This window comes from Crocodylus porosus, unplaced genomic scaffold (assembly GCF_001723895.1).
Source record: "Crocodylus porosus isolate Cpor-Errol unplaced genomic scaffold, CroPor_comp1, whole genome shotgun sequence".
Lineage (NCBI taxonomy): Eukaryota > Metazoa > Chordata > Crocodylia > Crocodylidae > Crocodylus > Crocodylus porosus.
In genome coordinates, this window is record NW_017728948.1 from 24,199,169 (window position 1) to 24,220,215 (window position 21,047).

The 21,047-nt window shown below is 43.3% G+C and overlaps 1 protein-coding gene across 2 annotated transcripts in view; it reads right to left on the bottom strand.

The window, feature by feature from the left end:
• The window catches only part of SLC2A9 (solute carrier family 2 member 9), a 198,671-nt gene that overhangs the window by 67,816 nt on the left and 109,808 nt on the right, over positions 1 to 21,047 (bottom strand). For both annotated transcript variants that reach the window (XM_019553389.1, XM_019553390.1), the window contains 2 exons: positions 20,032 to 20,164; positions 2,761 to 2,948 (listed from right to left, as the gene is read on the bottom strand). In XM_019553389.1, coding sequence (XP_019408934.1) covers positions 2,761 to 2,948; positions 20,032 to 20,164 — 321 coding nt within the window. The remainder of the gene's footprint in view (positions 1 to 2,760; positions 2,949 to 20,031; positions 20,165 to 21,047) is intronic.

Genomic DNA, 21,047 nt, shown 5'->3' on the forward strand with positions numbered 1-21,047 from the left:
ATTTGTTGAAGAGTTCTTCTGTCACCCAGGGCACTTATACATGTGATGTAGTTTTAGTCCTTGGGGTTGCATTCTATGCCACCTAAATTGAAATGGTGAGCTTTTAATTGAAACAGTGGATATTATTTTTTTGTCACTGTACATATGTTATTGTCCTGGTGGCCACAGGCGCCTGATTGAAGGAAGAAGTGGCGAGGGCCCGGATCCTTTTTTTTTTTTTTTTGGAGGAGCCTGCATGCCTCTTCCATGGCTGGGGTCCATTAATCTGTCAGCTTAATCTCTCACTCCCCAGCTGTGGGAAAGGTAGGTAGGCTCTGCAGAAAAAAAATGAATCGGGCCCCTTACCACTTCTGTCTTCAGCAGGCTCCTGTGTCTGGCAGGACACCTGGGGCCACCTGGAAATGGGTTGGTTTGCCCCTGGGGCAGCGCAGGAAGGTAGCAGAAGGGTGGCTGGGTGTGCTGGCAGTTGGAGAAGGCAGTGTGGACAGTGCACAGGGCGCTGGAAGCACATGCACACTCGAGAAAGCTAGTAGCCCACCTGGGCAGCCCCATGCTCCATCTGCACCTTCTTCTCTGGCCTCCAGCACACCCAGCTGTCCTCCTGCTGTTTCCCCGCACTGCCCCAGGGGCAAGCCAACTCATTCCCAGGATGCTCTAGATATCCTGCCAGCCACAGGAGCCTGCTGAAGGCAGAAATGGTGAGGGGCCCTCTCCTGCAGCCCGGGAGCAAGCTGACTAATGGCTGCAATGTTCTAAGTTGCAATGCTGCAAACTAAACTACACTAGGATGTAGCTTAATTTGCAACAATGCAAACTCATTTAAAACTCCCCAAACTTGCGTACATGTAATGTGTAATGTCATTAAACCACACAAATGGAAATTGTCACATGCACTTCATAACATTGTTATGTGCACAAACGCTCCCAAATTCTATTACCAGCACTATCATTAAGCCTCTGTTGCCTCTGTATTATTTTGGACAAGTTACTTCAGGTAAATTTTTCATCTAAGTCACTTAAGGACTTAAGTCATTTTTGAAAATAGTACTATGGTACCCACAAGCCACAAAGGAGTTATGCTCCTAAATGCCTATGTCACTCTTTAAAATATTACCTCTTACATCTCTGTATTTCTGCTTCCTCTTCCACCTCTGTTAGATTAACTCTTTCAGGAGGGGTTTATTGTGTACTGACTTAAAACTATCCAAATAGCATGTCCAAAGTGACCTGTTACCATAACTTTTACTGTTATTTATAACTATTTGCAAGTCAAGACAGAACAACTCAAGGACTAACTGTTAGGATTGTGTCTGGTAAACAAGCAGCACTTAAGACTAGAAATTAATTGGCCAAAATGGATATATTGTAAATCAGGCCTACTTGATGGAAAAAAATGTGAGAATAAATTAAGGTATTCTTTAGTCTTTTGGGGGGGGGGGGGGCGTTCCTAGTTTTACACACACCGGGAGGGTAGTAAAAGTAGCAAGCTTTACCAACATGACTGTCATACCTCATGATCCATCCTGGTGCCTCTGGGCCTTTATCACGGATCAGGTTGATAATCTGACCAGACTGTATGCTGGGGTAGACCTAGATCAGCAGTTCTGAACCTTTTTCAGTCAATGTAGCTCTTGGTCTCAGAGTGAGACTTCACATACCCCCTTTCAATGGGAAATTATTTTTTTAGGCCCTTCGACCTGTGTTAGACAAGGTATGAAATATATGTCATGACCCCTCATATGAGGCTTCTGATGAGCCCCTGGGAGTACATGTACCCCCAGTTCAGAACCACTGACCTAGATTATAACAGTCCCTCCACTGACTTCAGGAAAGCTTTGAACCAGGTATATCATAAAAGGTGTGTCCTTCAGTCATCTCCTCCCTCATTTTCATTTCCTTACCACCTTAATTCTTCCTTCTGTGTCTCTGTTTTGCCTTCTGTTTAAATAAAGTATCTGGCTAGCCAGTCAAGACTGTATCTTTTGCAATATGATTGAGAGCCAGAAAAGGCAGCTGAAAACAGTGTAATAATTACCCTACTTAGAGTACAAGTTTGCCAAGTCTCCCAGTGGTTAACAAGAGCAAGTGCTCAGACTGTCTTTGTCTAGCAGCAAGGCTGTAAGAGCCAGCACCAGAAGCAGAAGCTGTACTTTTTGTCTTTGATGTTCTTTCCTTTCTCCTTCTGTGGGTCTGTCTTGTTCTGTCTTCAAGGAAGCTGGATTAGATTTCCTCAACAAGAACAATCACCACACCAGCCCTTTTCAACTAACGTCTTTTTCCCCACTGAAAACAGTTATTGCAAAAAGGCTGCCAAACAGGGAATTTTCTTCAAAAAAAACAAATTGAAGGAAACCAAAAGGCTTATTTAATACTGTAAATTTCAAATGTTTTAATTATTTTTCTTCTTTTCCTCTATCTTTAATAAGGAACATTTTTGTGGTAGCACAGGCTGAGGTCTCTGTACTCAAAATGCCAAACATGTTTTCCTGTTGTACAGAGAACTGTTAATATCTTTGCCCCCTCCATCCCCCCTCCCCCCAGACCATTTACTCCACTGAAATTAATGTAACTGGACAGTCTCTAGTATTCAGTCTGGTGTAAGCTTGGTCTCTGTTGGGGCTCTCCAGAACTAGTGCACCAAAAATAATTAAAAATTAGGAACAGCAGAAAAATGAAACAAAGATTGTCAAAATAGGAGGCTATATAACAAGAATACAGGTCAACCCGTTAGCAGGTTGTGTATGGAGAAAGTACACTTACAGCATTAAGCCCACATAGTTGGTAGCAGCCCATGGTGACGACCACGGTAATGATCTGCCAGCGCACAGAGCGGTTTCTCAGAAGCTGCAGGACGGACACTAACTGAACGTTTCTGTGTAGTCGACTTTCCGCTAACACTTCTTCTACCTCATAAGACACATCGGCTTTTCCAAGGAAGGTCCGAAATGCTGCAAATATATAGTCATGTGCATTAGAAAGCCATTTAATAGCTTATGCAAAACAAAAAAAGCTTTACAGGCAGATATGGCTGTAACATAGAGTTTGGCTGTAGACCAGTAATACCCAACCTTTCGGCACCATAGGGCTGACAAGTGGTTTGGGGTCAGTCTGTAGGTTGGATTCTCATGGAGTCAGTGTGTGGAGTTGGTCTGTGGGTGTGATTTAGCACACCAGCCAGACCCTATATACCAAATCCAACCACATGCTGGCCTGAGCCCTTGTGCTGGTTCTGTCCATTTGCCGGCCCAATGCTGCATTCTTGGTCTGGCTGCAAAGTGACCTAGGTTGAGCTCTAACGTTTTCTACCTCATGTGTCAGATGATCATTTATAGCGTCTGACAAACTAGACTGCAGCCTATGGAAACTCATGCCTCACAACAGCATAAGAGGAAAGGCTAGAAATAAAGACATACAAATGAAAGGGTAGAACTTATAAATCCCATTGTTTAGATTATCCTTTTGAATGAGTTGGGCTATAAGGTACCACTCTGCCCTGTCTTCTTCCTTATTTAGTGTTTCATATAAAATCCCCAGTAAAATATGTTACACGCAGTTACAATAGTGCAAAAACAGTGGAGGGTGCTAACTGGGTGGGAATGTAACCAAGGCTTCAGAGGTGATTCTGAACTCAACTTGGCAATGCAGACACGGCTTCCGGATTTCTGGCCCAAGCTCAGTTCCCCACCGGCTGGAAGCTACAGAGTGAAGAAAGTGATTGCAGCACAAGCACAGCTCCCAGCTTCCTGGCCTGGGAACACGTGCCGCCTTCTGCCACTGATGTGTTGTTACTCACCCATGACAGACTACAGCCAGGTTGTTCCAGCCCGTGGCTTGTAAAGATTGCTAGCCACTATCACACAGAATTATCCAAAACAAGCAGTATTTTCCTAATTCTCATGAACAGAGTGCTGGATATCAGATACACACCGCTTTCCTTATGTAAGTGCAAGCAGAGGATTTATTGCACTACCTTTTCATGGTGAATGTGCTCTCACACCATTGCTAGAAGCTGTTAATCACTTTTCAAAGAACTCATACTTCTAAAGTGAACGTGGTATAAATTGCTGATATTTTCATTAACATCTCAAGGACACATCCTGGGGCTTGGCCTCATAACTGGTATTTAAATGTTCAAAAACTTAGAATGATTTCTGCTACAGAGAAACAAATGCATTATGCAAGTTCCTACAACCAGGCACTCGTGCACACTGTGGGATGCCTGTCTCAGAAACAATTTTTTACTCAGTGGGCCTCTTAAAATTACTCCTTTTAAAGGAAATAATAGTGGTGATTTTTTATTGAGAAGAAAAGTGATAAAACTGCTTTAATTTTACTAAAAAGCCCAGAGTATTTTTGGCTTACCCACAGCTGTGTCCAGTATTATCTAAAAACTTTCAGCATTCACAGCCAATCTTTTATACTACAAATAGTACTCATTGCTTAATGAAGCAATGGACTGGATACTCTCCAACAGCTCTTCAAATGGCATAAATCCATTAAGGACTGACATTCCTGAACTGTAGCATTATTAGTAAATAAATACACCAAATGGTGGCATAAAGACACGTTAGCACACCAAAGAAAAAAAAGAACGGTGAGAAGCAAAAAAGAGTACCAAATAATATCAATGATTCAAGATCTATAGTGACTACCAATTACATTATCAGTGGTATTAGAGTTATGAGCCAAACTTTTCAGACCCAACTAGCAATTCATTTTTGCATGCCCTAATTGCAAACACCTTTCAGGGGTGACTGAAGATGAAGCTACTCAGGTCAGGAACCTTAAGATGGTGGCTCCTGAAATCATTAGTCATTTTTTTAAATTTTGGTCACTAGCTTTAGGGTGTGGAGCTGAACTGAAGTACTGTGTTCAGTTTTTGGAGCCACATTTTGAGAAGGATCTGAACTGGAGAAAATACAGAAGAGTAACAAAGCTGAGGAGGAGTTTGAAAAGCAAACCATATCAAGCAAGGTTAAAGGAGCCTGAATTGCTTCATCAGGAGAAAAAGCAGATTGAGGGATGACATGATTATAGGTCTAATATATTGCCATAAAGATCTTTGAAGCAGCTTCTTCCCAGCTGCTTAGGATAGAATGAGAAACAATGGTTTTCAAAGGCAGATTGATATTAAAACCTCACAAAAAGCTTCCTAAATATCAGAGCAGCTAGCTATTAGAACAAACTGCCCTGGGAAATTATAGATTCTCCTTCACCGGAGGATTTTAAGAAAAGGCTGGATAGGCATCTGTCAGGAATGGTTTGATCTATCAGGCAAAATCTGCTTTAGTGCAGGGGAGCTGAACTGGATGACCATTGAAGTCTTTCCAGCCCTATGATTTGAAATCCTTAATTGCTCTGACAACTGGTTTACACAAGAGATAATTTTTTAAAGTGTCATTTAGAAAAAAGGAGGCTGGTAGCCAGGCCTTTACAAAGAGAAGATCATTTACTGGGGAACTCAGCTTAACGCAGACCAGATTTAAACACACATTTCTACTACAATTCATTCAGGTAAATGATTTCTCAGAGTCCCAGCTTATTTGAGATTGAGGCCAAGCAGGTGAGTTTTTGTCTTGTGTCAACATTTAATTACTATTAATGACATTCTAAATACTTGTGTTTGTAGAACTTGAGGTACATATGTATGACAAATTCTAAAATCTACCATATAAATATAATATGGATAGATTTGGCTACCATTTTTATAGTATCTTCTTCATTATTAGGAAGATTAGTTATGAAAAACAAGTCAAGAAAATAATAATTTATGACACAGCAAAGAGCTTTACTTTTAAACAGTCCCAATGTTTTAAGCATCTGTTTTATAGTGTAAATCAGGTCAATGCACAATTGTCTTTATTTTTCCTGTCCTCAGAATGTGCAACATCCCTGCAGGGTGCACAGTCAAAAACTCAGTTGCATTCAAGTGAAAATTAAACAATCAGTCCAATCTACATATTGAGATGTGCCATATTTCTAGGAGGAGGTAAAAAATGCCAGTACAAAAATGATTGATAATTACAAAATAGATAAAAAATATTAATTTTTTTCTTTCCCTCCTGCAGTTACAACTAGAGATATAATTGCCAGTAGGATAACTTCACAAACACCTGAAGTTTCAACAGATCACTGAATTATAACAAATTGTTTTAATGCACAGTTCATAGCCAGCCACACTAAATGTTTTGGAAAGCATAAAATAATTTTCTTTCTACTCAACGCTTACCCTTGCATTTCTAATTTCCTTCTCTTTCTATATAACTTTATGTATCAGCATAACTTGTTAGGGTTTCTCAAGTTTGTTTGAATAAGGAAGAGACAGGAGGACTCTTCCAGGAGCTGTGGTAGGAAGCTCTGATATGTACATTATTTAAACTCACCAAGATAGGCAATGATCCTGAACTAGCAGAGAGAGTGTACTACCCAACCAATTATATATGTTATGTCTGATTTTATTAACTTTATTTTTTAATTTGTGCTGTTGGCACAAGTGCAGTAACAATTTTTGTTCTCAAAAAAAGGATAAGCCATTTGACTCTTAACCTTACTGGAAGTCTCTATGAAACATTTTATTTACAGGTCAGTTTCCTGTTGGGGATAATGGCTGAAAAGGGAGTCTCCCATCTTTTATTTTGTTTATCTGGGTCTCTTACCTCTCTTTGATGATAATTTGCCAGAGATGCTTCTCACAAAATGCTGATATATCACTCATTCAGAAGAAATGGAGGGCTCTAATGATTAGGGGTGATGTAGAAATTCAGACAGGATCACTGTTTGGCTAACAGAAGTGCTTTATTTTGCATAGCCATGGGAGAACAGCAAGAGGCAGCTGATGCTCAACGAAAGTAAAAAACAGGCTGCTTTATATACTGATAAATCACATACAGGTCAACCAGACCCCCCGCACCAGGCTCTTGGCAGTCTGACAGTGACTCATCTTGGTGTCTGGCAGAGCCGAGCGAGTTTTCTCAAGCTGTCTCCTGATAAACTTACCCTGAAGGCCGCTGTGCTGTTCTCACTCGGCCTTTATCCATATCACATCTCCTCCCCATCTTCCCCCCATCTTGACCTGACACGTATACACTCCTTTCAGTACTTTTCTATTCCTCATCAGGTGACAGCATATGGAAACTTTAAATTCTAGACAGCTGGTTCTAATTAATTTTCATTGGTTTCATAGACATTAGGGCTTGAAGGGACCTCGGAAGATCACCGAGTCCAGCCCCCTGCCCAAAGGGCAGGAAGTCAGCTGGGGTCATAGGATCCCAAGAAGATAAGCATCCAATTTGTTCCTGAAGATGTTCAATGTGGGTGCTTGAACCACCTCTGATGGCAAGCTATTTCAGACCTTGGGGGCTCAGACAGTAAAGAAATTCTCCTTACGTCCAGCCTGAAACAGTCTTGTAGTAGTTTATAACCGTTCGACCTCATCATCCCTTGGAGGGCTCTGGTGGACAAATGTTCCCCAGGTACTGGTGGTCACCCTCGATAAACTTATAGGTGGCCATCAGGTCACCCCTGAGCCTGTGTTTTTCCAATATCCACATCATTAACGAAGATGTTGAACAATATGGGTCCAAAGACCGAGCCTTGGGGGACCCCATTGGTTACAGGGCACCATGATAATTGACTTCCGTCAATTACCACCCTCTGGGTCCGACCACGGAGCCAGTTCCCCAGCCAGCGGATCGTGGTGGACCCAAGGCCATAATTGGCCAGATTTGCCAAGAGGTGATCATGGAATATCAGATCGAAGGCTTTTTTGAAGTCAAGATATATGACATCAATCTCTTCTCCCTTGTCCAGGTGATAGGTCACCTGGTCGTAGAAGGAAATGAGATTGGTCAAGCAAGACCTACATGCAACAAACCCGTGCTGGCTATCCCTTAGGATGTTGGTGTTGGCCCATCCATTAAGGATGGCCTCTTTAATAAACTTTTCTAAGATCTTCCCCAGGATAGAAGTCAGGCTGATGGGCCTATAGTTAGCCGGATCCACTTTCCTCTCTTTCTTGAAGATAGGCACCACACTGGCCTTCTTCCAGTCTTCGGAAACTACACCAGAGTGCCAGGAGTTTTCAAAGATCCATGCCAGAAGCTGGGCTATGATATTCGCCAGTTCCTTGAGCACCCTGAGGTGTAGATTGTCAGGGCTGGCTGACTTGAAGGTATCCAGCCTCTCAAGGTGTTCCTTCATGAGGACAGCATTAATGGAGGGCAGAGCATCTCTCTCACCCAGACCTCCCTGTCCCGTAGTGGGCATGGGCGTCCCATGGGACTGATGAAAGATAGATGCAAAGTACCCATTTAATAGGTTGGCTTTTTCCTGGGCATCAGTTGTCTCATCTGGTTCAGCAGGGGTCCAATGTTGCCCTTGCTTTTTCTCCGGCTCCCCACATATCTGAAAAAGGACTTTTTATTGTCCTTGATGTTTAAAGCTACTTGGAGTTCAGTTGGAGCCTTAGCTTTCCTGGTTTGCTCCCTGCAGGACCAGACCAGTGCAGAATATTCCTCCTTGGAGGTGAATCCCATCCTCCATCCTTTGTAAGCCTTTCTTTATAGCCTCAGGAGGTCTGCTAGATCCCTAGAGAGCCAGGGGGGGTTGCTGTGCCCTCTTGTTGCCTTTCCTCTGAGATGGAACAGACGTAGTTTGTGCACTGAGGATCGCTCCCTTGAGAAGTAACCACTCTTCCTGAACTCCCCTCCCCCTGGGGTCATGGTCCCTTAGGGCCTCACTGAAAAGCCTCCTGAGCTTGTCTAAGTCGGTTTCCCTGAAGCCAAGGACTTCCATGTTGCTGACTGACTTGCCAGCTTTACAGTGGATGGTGAAGGTGATCAGCTTGTAGTTGCTGTCGCCCAGCTTTCCATTGATCACTAGGTCGCCAATTAGGTCATCCCCAGTAGCTAGTACCAGGTCGAGCAATGCTTTACCTCGCATTGGCCTGTAGACTTCTTGAGTCAGGTAGAGGTCATCCATGCACAAGAGGAAGCTTTGTGACCGCTTGGATTTTGCTGAGTGATCATCCCGTGAGATGTCTGGGTAACTGAAGTCACCCACGACAACCATGGTCGTGGATCATGCAGCTGCAGCCAGTTCCCGGGCAAACTCCTGGTCAAGCTCTTGACTTTGGGTGGGAGGTCTGTAGTAGACTCCCACTGTTGTGTCTCCTGTGCCATGTTCCCCACGGATTTTAACTCAGAGCATCTCCAGTCATCCACCCTGGCTGCCAACATCAGCTTGCAGGGATGCGTAGCTTTCCTTAACATAGAGAGCTACACCCCTGTCCCTTTTATCTACTTGATCCCTCCTGTACAGGATATAGCCATCTATACTCCAGTCATGGGTGGAGTCCCACCAGGTCCCTGTTATCCCTATGACATCATAATTATTTGCATTAAGCAGGAGGACGAGTTCCTCCTGTTCATTTCCCAAGCTCCTGGCATTTGGGTACAGGCAGGCAAGTGTCCCCTTGGGGGCTCTTTCCTTGCCCACAGATTGTACCAGGGCTGAGGCAGGGGTGGGCTCCCTTAAGTGCTTTGGCCGTCTGGCTTTGCAATGGTTGCTCAGCGGGCCAGCACAGGAGGTAGTCCCCCCCGTCTCCCAGTGGGCTTAGTTTAAAGCCCAGTGGACCAGGTCAGCCAGTTTGGCTGAGAAAAGCCTCCTCCCCAGTGGAGAGAGGTGGAGGCCATCTCTTCCCAGCAGCTCATTACCTGTCTTGCCAAAGAGCAGGCTGTGGTCATGGAAGCCAAAGCCTTCTCGATGACACCAGCACTGCAGTCTTTGGTTAACTACCTGGATCCTCCTCTTCCTCCTCAGCCCATACTCCGTGACTGGGAGGATTGAAGAGAACACCACCTGTGCCCCCAGACCTTTTAGCCCTGCTCCCAAATCCCTGTAGCACCTCATGACCAGGCTGGGAACACTCCGAGCTGTGTCATTGGTGCCCACATGAATAAGGAGCATGGGATAGTGGTCTGTGGGCTGGAGGAGCTTAGGGATCTTCTCTGCAATGTCTCAGATGTGGGCCCCCAGGAAGCAGCAGACTTCCCAGGCTAAGGGGTCGGGGAGGCAGACTACCTCCTCAGTCCCCCTCAGGATGGAGTCTCCCACAACAAACACGTTTTGTCTTGGGGAGAATGGGGGCAGTAGCTGCAGTTAAGCCTGTGTTGCCTGTGGGAGCTGGCAACTCAGCAGTCTCTGCTGGGGCTGCAAGAGTTTCGTACCTGTTGCTAAGCTCCGGCGGGGCAGGGGCCTTGGTGCGGCAGGCCTTAGGACCACCTTGGTCCATCCCCCTGACTGGACAGAATGGGAAGTCCCGGAGTCCTCCCTTGTCCTGGAGGGAGACCGTGGAATTAATTCAGTGAAGAAAAAAAGTTTTTGATATAGCATCAGTGGCCTGTGTGCAATGAATCAGAACCCCAAATTAAGTTCTTAAAAACATGCTCCATTGAGGCAGTTCAGATAGGCAGAAACAGAGATAGCCAAAATTGCTAAATACTTTGCCCACAGAAAACCTTGGCTGTAAACATTTCCCCAGTTGTGGAGGAAAGAGCCATTACTTTAGAGAAGGAGAATGCTGTTGTGCAGCAGAGCAGATGGGAGATGGTGCAGAGAGTTTTGAGGGAGAAACAGAAGGAACATAGTAAGAAATGGGAAACAGAGGTAACAGTACAGATGTTACAAGCTCAGATCTTCAAAAGATAATGAGTGCCCAAGTTTTTATTATTGTCTGACTAGTTTTATTTCGTTGGTATTTGTGAAATAACAATTGCCCATCAAGAAAGACATGGGGGTGGCGGGGCAGGCAGGGACAGAAGCCTGTGTCCGGCCCCCCTCCTCTCCCCTGCTCAACTTCAGGGCTGTGCTGGTCCCTCCCCACCCTGCTGCCATTGCAGGGCAGGGCCAGGCCCGGCGGCCCCCTCCCACTTGTTTCCATTTTGACAGGGCCTGCCCCCACACCATTGTGGGGCTGAGCCCTGCGCCCCCCACTCTGCTGCTGTTTTTGGGGACAGGCTTGCTTCTTCTCCTGTCTGCCCGGCCCACTTTCACCTGCCTCCCTTCCCTGTGAATGATGGGGGGCCACCTCCAGGGAGCAAGGCAGGGTCCCCTGTGTCCCCACCATCATGGCAGCGCTCCACCATGCCACTACCTCTTGTCTGAATGCTGTATTTGCACTCTGATTGGTTGTTTCCATCAACCAATCAGAGTGCAAATAAAGCGTTATGGACAGACAAACAGACAGACTACAGCTTTTATAATATTAGAATATTTTGTACCTCTTGGAGGGAAGGTGCTATGTGCAAAATCTAAACGAATTATTCTTAAATACATTTTGTTTAATATTTAGTTCCTCTTAAATGTGATACCAGACATACAGGATTCATCATTATGTATTCATTAAGGACTCTGACTGTACAGCAAATTCCACAGAAATTCATCCAATTTCACAGCTTTTGAATCTGGAATGTAATGATGCCATTAACCAGTAACCAAAAGAATAATTTGGACGGACTTTGTTAAATCGGATTTACATAACAATTAAACTTGTAGCAAGAAATTAATCATTTGAAGGAGCAGAGAATAATTAATACACAAAAAAAACTGGGCAAAGATTAAAAATAAATTTGAGATCTTTTTATTTGGATTTACTAACTATACTTACGGTGAAAACTAAGAGAGCCGACTCATTCAATGCTCCTTGCACACACATGGACAAACATGGCCTCATGCTTCCACGTTTGCACCCCAGCCAATATGGTTTACTAGTTTCATTAAGAAGTTTCCATATACAACTCTAAACAACAGCCATACAATACTTTATTTTATAGTAACAAAAATTTAGAAAGCCTTCAGTGAAATATGATGAAGCACAAGCAACGAAAAGGTAAAAAATAATATTGCCTAAACCCAGAGCAAATTGTAACTCCATTTATGTCATCTGATTTGCAGCCATTTCTCATCATATAATTTGGCTTAAAGATTTTTGCCATCCAAGTTTCTTCAGCATATTAAACAAAATCAGCTCAAAACCCTCCTTTTAAAATCCACTTATTGTTATAATTCTTACAAAGCATACTGAGCAGGCTAAAGCACAGAAGAATTTTTGTCCTACTCTGAAAGTACTTGCTTGTAATGCTCCTTTGATAGCTGTGGGTGTTTTAATGTATGACTGATACTGTTAGAGAATCAGCTTTCACATGTTACCAGCAGGTGCTATTGTGACATGATACAGAAAGTTATTTGACATTTAACATGCAGCAATATTATTTTTCTTTTGCAAGCTGGGATGCCCATTTAATTCCTTTACTCATTTATATGATATGCTCTTACAACTATATCGAAATCTATGATTTGGCAAGGCCTCCTTTTTTCCCAATTTGTGAAAGCATGCTTAGGGACGTATCACACATTCATAGATACCCATTACACCTAGACCATAATAAATCTGTGGAATGTTAAGCAGGATTAAAGTTAGAACATGTTGTGAGCACTCACATGTTGAAGGTTAATACTGTTTCTTAGCTGCACAGCTCTGATTTGACAGTAGAGGTCTGGTAAGCAGGTCAGGAGCTAGGACACACTGGGTGTGTACCTATGTACTAACTTTCTAACAGTTGAGTCAACTTAATTTTTTTAAGTTGACTTAACCGTCAGAGAGTACACATATATGTGCAGCAGAGTCTACTTAAATGCAGTGCAAGATAATACACCTTTGAGACTGCCACCACGTCAAGGAGCTGCACATACGTATGCTCTAATGTTGCTTAAGTCAATTTAGTTAACTTGGCTTATTGTAAGTAGACTTAAGATATGTGTCTACACCCATAGGCTTTTTCCCTAGTCTTAGTGAACAGGTGGGAGAGAGGGGGATTGCAGCATGAAGCAGCCCAGAGATGGGAGGCAGAGAAGTATGGAGGCTGTGGCATCCCTCCACAGGCCTCCTTGGTTTCTTTTAAAATCCTGTATGGCTATGTACAGCATTTTATGTCAAGGTTAATTTAAAGCATTTTTATTGGAAATGAAATAAAAGAAAAGAAAAAAATAAAGACTCCCTCATCTGTTAACGAATTGTGGGTTGTGGGAGAACACAGGGAGCTCCCTAGCCAACCCCAGGCAAATGGTCCTATGTTTGCCTGCTCTAATGAGTCTACTGGGGGGCTGGGTAAGGGGGGAGCTGGGATCAGTCGGGGGGGTGGTGCAGAAATCATGGAAGACAGTAGGGGGGCTGCTGAGACATTGGAGGCTATGCATTCCCATCCTGGCCAGGGTCAGGGGAGTAAAAGGGGGCTGGTGAGTGCCAAGTCCCCAGGCCAAGCTGAATTCATGCAGCTGGCCTTCCAAGCCTAGGACTTCCTTCCCCTGCAGCACAGCTCCTGTGGGGAAGGCAGCACACATTTCAGTGCCTGAAGTTTCTCTCCTGTGCTGGACAGTCCCAGCAGGGAAGCCAGCTGGCTCTAACATGTAGGGCTTGCCTCCCGTGCCCAGGGAGTGCAGGGGCTGTGCACAAGTAGCAGGGAGGGCCAGTGATACAGGCAGCCCAAGGGAGAGTGCACCCCTCATTGCGAAGTGCAGTGCTAGCCGGAGCTGCACCCCACTGGGTACCTGTGCACTGAGCACTGTGTCTGCTGATGCACCGTGGGGGGAGTGTAGAGGGTTCCCACACCCCTGCACCTTCCCTTGCACACCCACACCCTGCCACCACTACCCCCCACACAACAGCCACACCCCCAACCCCTCACACACCCACATCCCACCACACACACCCCCCCCACCATGCACACACCACACCATATACAAAACTAAGAATTTATTTTTGAATTATTATGTAACTACCTCTATATATACTATGCAAACACAAATCATGACAAAATATTTTCTGTAATAAAATTAAAATATATTATAGTAGGTGTTTGACCTTTAGCATATGATTTGGGTTTTTTTCTGGTTCTAAGATGGCAACCTTCCCTCCCAAAAGGAGTATTTCCAGAGAGCAAGGGGAAGGACTTCCAGTGGCAAAGGTCAGGGGTTGGGGTAGGACTTCTGACCCCAAGATAGCAATCAGGCAGGCAAGGCAACTGCTAAGGGGCAGGACTACTCATACAGCCCTTGACAGGTCACCAAGACTCTTTAAGCAGCCATCCAGCTGAAATAATTGCCCACCTCTCTTATAATATCTGACTGTTATGAAGAGAAATCAAAGCAGTATCTTATATTTTGTATTAAGTTTATGCTTTTTTATGGCTCACTTTTCTGTGGCTTCTATTTGCACACAATATCTTATTGTTCTACTCTTTTCTGTTTTTCCTTGATATCTATTGATCAGATCTTTCCATATCCTGTTACCTATCCTGCATTTGAACTGTCCTGCTATACTCAGAGATGTCACTCTACATTTATACTGACATCAGAGGAGATAATTGGACCAACTGTCCTTACGTGGTTATTGGTTCACAACAGCATAAAAAGAAAGGGTACAAGGAAAGGCAGAAAAATGGCAGGGTAGAACTAGTTGATCCCATTGTCTACATTATCCTTTTGGATTTATGCTACTGTAAAATAATCTGGAAGATTCACTTTATCCTCCTTGTTATAAACTTTAAAATAGCCTTTTAAAATGTATTTTCCAAAGACTTATGCATTCAAATGTCTTAAATACTTCATCTCTTTCACAGACCAGCTTTTACATAATTCTATGATGAGACAAAATCCACAGCAAAACTTATAACATTATATAGGATGACTTGATTTAGTAGGAAAAAGGCTTTCAACATACATTTCTGACGTTAATATATTCTGTGAAGATAAGATTGTATAAGAACATAAGAACTTCCATTTACTGGGTCAGGCCATTGGTCCATCTTGCATGTGAAACATCACAGTGACAGAGAGAGGATGCTGAAAAGAACAGTCAACAGGGTACAACCAGGGTTTTGTCCAATCCCTTTCTGAGTCTGGCTAAGCTGTCAGCAACCACAACATCTTTTGGCAGTGAGTTCCAGACTTTAAATCCACGCTGTGTGAAAAAGAACTTCCTTTTGTTAGTTTTAAACTTACTACATACTAGGTTCATGTTGTGACCCCTAGTTCTTGTATTGAGAGAGACAGTAAATGTTTTCACTCCATCTGAGCCTTCAAGAGGCCGAGAAGCGATTACTAAATCCTTAATGACATTCTCTTCACCATAAGTATTTTGTAAACTCTTATCATGTCCCCCTCAAGAATCTCTTTTCTAAACTGAACAGATGTAACCTCTTTGGATGGCTTCATATGAAAGTCCCCCAATGCCACTGTTCATCTTTGTTGCCCTTCTCTGTGCCTTCTCTACATTTTTGAGATATGGGGACCAGAACTGGGCACAGTATTGAAGGTATGGACACACCATGGATTTATAAATGGGCATAATGATATTCTCCATTTTATAAGATTTAATGGTATAAGACTCCTGCATTAGAAAAGCTTCTAAATTTAAAAGTGTAGTCTCTTTGACTGCCCATCTATCACTTTTTTGACTCAAGAAAGCTATTTCCAGTAAGTTGGTTACTAAAACTTATTTCAACTACTAAGTCATTGGCAACTGGGTGTTGATATCACTGCTTTTATGATTACAGGTTTGCCTTCCACTTCAAAATCTTCCTTTATTTTGCCAACCACATCCTTTATTGCCAGATTACCAATAAACTCGTTCTCAGAATACGTATGTAAAAAGTGCTGTTGAGCCATTATAAGCACTGATCATTGCAATTAAATAAAGCCCAAACTTTATGCCAGCTTGTTAAAGAATCTTTCTGTTAAATTTGCATCAAATTTTGTCTAGTATGTTCTGGTCTTGGGAATCTACAGTTTTGTTTTCCTTTTAAAGCAGCAGAATTACCAAATTCAACCCTTGTTCTACATGAGAAAACACAGTCACTATGAACATCTTATGAACACGATGGGTCACACAGGTCTTTTGGAACAGTCTACAATATAGCCTTAAGAGTCTGCGGCATCCAGTAGAGTCCTAAAGGACAGAAACTGCTAAGCTAGATGATGAATTATAGTTTTATATTTTTAGGTGTTAATATGAAGGCAGAGGCAGCTCCAAAGTGTAACTAACAACTGGGAAGTGATCAGGTGTCAGATTTTTGGGTCAGAATCTGGACAGAGTGCCAGCATGGGTCTAGGCATTATTTACCTGCTTCATGCACGTGCATAGCTCTTAATTCACCCTCTACAAAGTACTGAATTTCAGCTCTGGGAAATCATTCTCATCAAAAGCCAGGCCAAGGAATGGCCCCGTTTGGTTTGCATTTTTTTATGCATTTTCTCTCCGCTTACTACTCTGTTTACTACTCATAAAACTGCATCAAAGAAAATGCGGAGAGTTTTGCCCAGGTCTAACAGTGTGACACAACACAACATATACTAAAAACATCCAAATCCAGAACACTATCAAAACAATACACTGTCCTCTGCACATACACACATCTGTCTCTAGGAAGAAGATGAAAGAGAGGATTAACCATTCATGACAGTTGTTAGTCGCATCATTAAATGCACTGATGGAAAATATTACTATAGTGGCAGGATATCATACATAAAAAGGAAAACAATGTATAGAATAGTACTCATGCCAGAAAGAAAATTAGCTCTTGAGTTGGCTGTAAATTACTTACTACATTTAGATGATGTCTCCAGATAGTCATGTGTTCTGTTAATTCTAAAACGTCCTGATTTGGTACAAGAGCTCAACCCAGCTAAAAGGAATGCAAGAATCCATGTGCAGGTATTTTACAAATGAACCAATGTGTTTAAAAACAGCAAACCTACGGTCTTGAGCAGAAAGCTAAGGATTCTTCCCTTTGACAACCCAAATTATGATAGCCGCAAAATTCTATTTTAATCACCATGGAAACGGGAATGTAATAACTGTGAAATAATCAGCTCTTTAAGTCACAGATTAACAACAACACAAAGCACACATGTAACACATTTTTTCCAATATAGTGCCTATAGTCATCTTCAGAAGAAAATAGCCACTGAACGTGATTCATTTTCAAAACAATGCTTTATAATGCAGTTTTGAAAGTTACTACAATATCCTAATCCATAATTAACTTGTCAAGCTCTTTTTTAGACCTTATTTAAAACTCTCAGCTTGTTTTAAACCTCTCCGCAGAACTATTCCAGCTTGGTTCAGGGTATGTACAACCATTCTACTGAACCACTGGAAGTCTAGTGGTTTTGTTTCTCTGGTTGGAAAACTCACCCAGTAGAGCACTGTACAAGCATTTGAGGGTTTAGTGAGTGCTACACAAACAACCTACCTTGCCAATGGGCCACAGCCAAAGGGCTCCCATGCACACATCCCATTGTGGTTTGTGGGCTCCTCTGGCTCCTGAAACTACCAAGAGCAGTCGAGTGCAAAGGGCAGCCCTGATTGGCAGGCATGTGCGTGCTCCCCAGCAAACTCCTGTTCACAGTCCCCCCTCCCTCGCTTTCTGCAGTGAGACTTCAAGATAAAAGCTTCTCTTGTTAGTTCTTAGTCGAACTAACTTCTCTCACAGGAGCTGAGGGACCCAGGAGCAGTGCTGCCTACTACCTCCTTGTCCTCTTGCATTCCTCTCACTGGAAACTTAAGAAGATTTGTTGTGGCTGTCTTCAGGTGACCCAAGGGATGCTACTTCCTTTGCATACACTCCCACACAAGGCTCCTTACTGGTGTGTATGGCCACCAAGCCTTATGGGTCTGGCTGATCACTTTATGAGACCAAGGAAAATGAGGCCGTATTGAAAGCCATGCAGTCTGGGATGCTCTGGGATCAACTCCTGACCACCGAGTAGCACTCCAGGTTCCATGAGATGAGCAGGGCCTGGTGGGAGCTGATTGTCCTGGGCAGCTGGGATGATAAACAATGACTGTAGAACTTGCACATTTGCCAGGGCACATTCATGGTGATGGTTGCTGAACTGACTCTGTATACTGAGCCACCACTTCCTGTAACTATGTCTCTTCACACATCTCCAGCCTAACCTTCCTATCTGCCTCCCATCCTCATGGTGGGGCATGGTAAAAGGAACCCTAATGCCAGTTTCTGCTAGGTAGCCTTCGCATTCTGATGAAATAAAGCCTTTATTAGTTTTTTGCAGCTGGAGGGATGCATGTTCATGGGGTCGCCTGGCTGGTCTCAGCCACTGGAAACAGTTTTTTAATCAGGGTCCAGCTGGACCCTGTCAGTGTGGGCCTATCAGTGTGGAATGCAGACCTGGGCAGGGGAGGGGGACTATTGATGGAGTTCTGAAAGGAGATGAGAAACAAAACGAGGGCCAAAGTCACAGAGGCAAGAGAAGTGAAATCATGGCTAGGAGTCCACAGCCAGAGAGGGATGAGATCTGGGCTATGGGCTCACAGCCCAAGAGGTGTTAAATCAGAGCCAGGGGTCCACAGCCCAAGAGGGGTGAGACCTGGGTCAGGGACTCACAGCTCAAGGGGAGGGGAGGCAAGACAGAGGCTGAAGCCTGGAAGCCCGGTCTGGCACAGGAAACCTAGGCTGAGAGGGGTCCAACAAGAGACAGCTTTTGCCTCAAAATGATAACTGGGGACATCTGTGAAGCATGGGTGTGGCTATAGGGGCAGAAGGAAGCCACAAATAGCCCTTAAGGCAACAGGTGCCCTGGGGGGGCATGGACAGGCCAGGAAGGCCCACCTAGTGCTTGTGGGGCAGGACTGGGACCAGCAGAGTCTGGAGGGACCTGTTGGCTGATGGACAGATGAAGGCTTGCTCTGGCAGCCTCCCTTTTTACAATTAACTAATTACATCAAGGCATGGCAAGCCAGGGAAAAGGGAACCCTGGGGCACCAAACTTGCTACAGGCACACAGTTGCATCAACATCATCTCCCTGCACCTCTGGAGTACAGTGCAGGTCTGGTGAAAGAGGCTGGGGGTTTTGGCCCCAAAGGAGACAGGAGGAGTAGTTTGTTTTATGCTTGGCTGGAATAGTGGAATCCAGCCTGAGTGATGGACTGTCTCCCTGGAGGGCAGGGGAGGGACGGACAGAGCAAAGCATGCTGGGATAGCAGAGGGCAGCATGGTGGCTCCTATCGGTATGTGCGTAAGCATTCATTTTCCCAGTAGAAACTCTACTGGGGTACTTCTACCTCACTGGAGTGGAATGATTTTTTTATGGAACCTGCCCTTTTTGTTCCGATAGAAAACTTGCTGTACACCTACGGCTTCTCCTGGAAGAACTGCAATTCTGCTTGTAAAAATGTAACATTTATATGCACCCTCAGAGATCCTGACCAAGGCTTCAGACACAAGAACCTAAAAATCAGGCTCTCATGCCAATACTTAGACACTCCACAGCTTTAATTGAAATCAATAATCAATTAGAGCCATGCCCAGTGTTTCAGGAGGGAATATTCTCAGGCATGCCACGCCAACCTGCTTCCACGTGCACATGCTGAACCTGGGAATGCAGCAATGAAACTGTCCTGCACAGCCAACAGATCTCAAGAGCGCTTGCAGCATATGGATGGATGGCTCAGGAAGACAAGGGTGTATTGGAGCTTCTCATCCTAAATGAATGTGGCCTAAATTTAAAGTGGGCTTACTATCTAAAGCCTATTCAAATACATAAGCATATAGCTTTAATTCAGTTACTACAGAAAAGCTTCATATTTGGTGACCTCTTTAGCAGTGAGGCTGAGCATGTATATAATGAGTGTCTGTGGAAAATGAACTAATCTTTCATCCCTCTAGATAAATCCTGCCAAGTGAAGACACAAGGGTAGTTTGGGAAAACTTTTAACACCACTGACCATGCTGTACTTATTCCATAGAAAACTAAGGAATTTCAGGTATAAAGCAAGCTTGCAGCCAATTCACTGCATAAAAAGATAATGGGAAGAGAGAATAAGCATAAAAGGACTGTTTGCTGTCATAATATTTATCAATTAAGCTATGGAAAAGCATGTATTCATTGCCAGTGTATGCCATTTTCATATAAAAATAAACGCTATAGGGAGAAAAATATATAAACCATACCTTTTTCTGCTTTGTGTATGTCATGCCTTTCAAGTAAGAGATAGCGAGGACTTTCAGGAAGGAAAGGCAAAATCCCAACTTGGATCACTGAAGGAACAATAATCACTCCAAATAAGTAAGGCCACAGAGATTCCTACAAACAGATGCAAATGTGATAGTAAAGTTTTTCCATAGTGAAACAAAGAAGAAAAACAGCTTTGAGGCAAAAGCAGTCTCTTCTGATCTAAACAGGTTAAGTAGACAGTTTAATATTTCTTCCTGTTCAATTTCATCATGGATTATTAGACAGCCTCTTAATATTGAATTAAATGGGCCACAGACAGACCCAATCACAATGCCACTCATTAGTTTAGAAAGAAGTACAATCATAGTGGCTATGCAATACTTCAATGGCTGCTGTATATCAGTCACATCCAAGTCTTTAAAAAAATATTTTGGACCACCGAATACACTTCACACCTCAGAAAATTATATAAATTATATTTGGGAAAAACATTTTAAAGCATATTTTCTGTATTTCTAGTAATCAAACTTGAGGCAGGCAATAGGATATTTCTATGCTGGAGTTATGACAATGGTCTCAATCACATCATTCCTATGCCACATGTAAAATTAAGATAATACTAACTAGAGCAAATCTGTGGCTGATCAGGATTTCATGCTTGCCACTATGAGGCATACAGTAATGATTCAAAAATTCACTGACAGTATATATGAAACTCAGATTTTCCTTTGTCAAAACATCAAGAGTTTTGACTTCAGTAGACTTCAGATTTCACCCTAACCTCTACTGTTTTAACTAAAAAATACATCGCCTTTGCAGTACACGACCTACAATACAATTTAGCAGTCCCAATTCCACCCAGTAGAGAGCAAAAACATAATTGATCATTAGAGGTAAGTGGGAAATTATTTCCCCTGCCTGTCAAAACGCTCATGATTTTGAAAGCTTTCCTGTTTTGCAAAGAGAAAATATGAACCTTTTTTCAGAAAAGAGAGAGACAGAAGAAACCAAA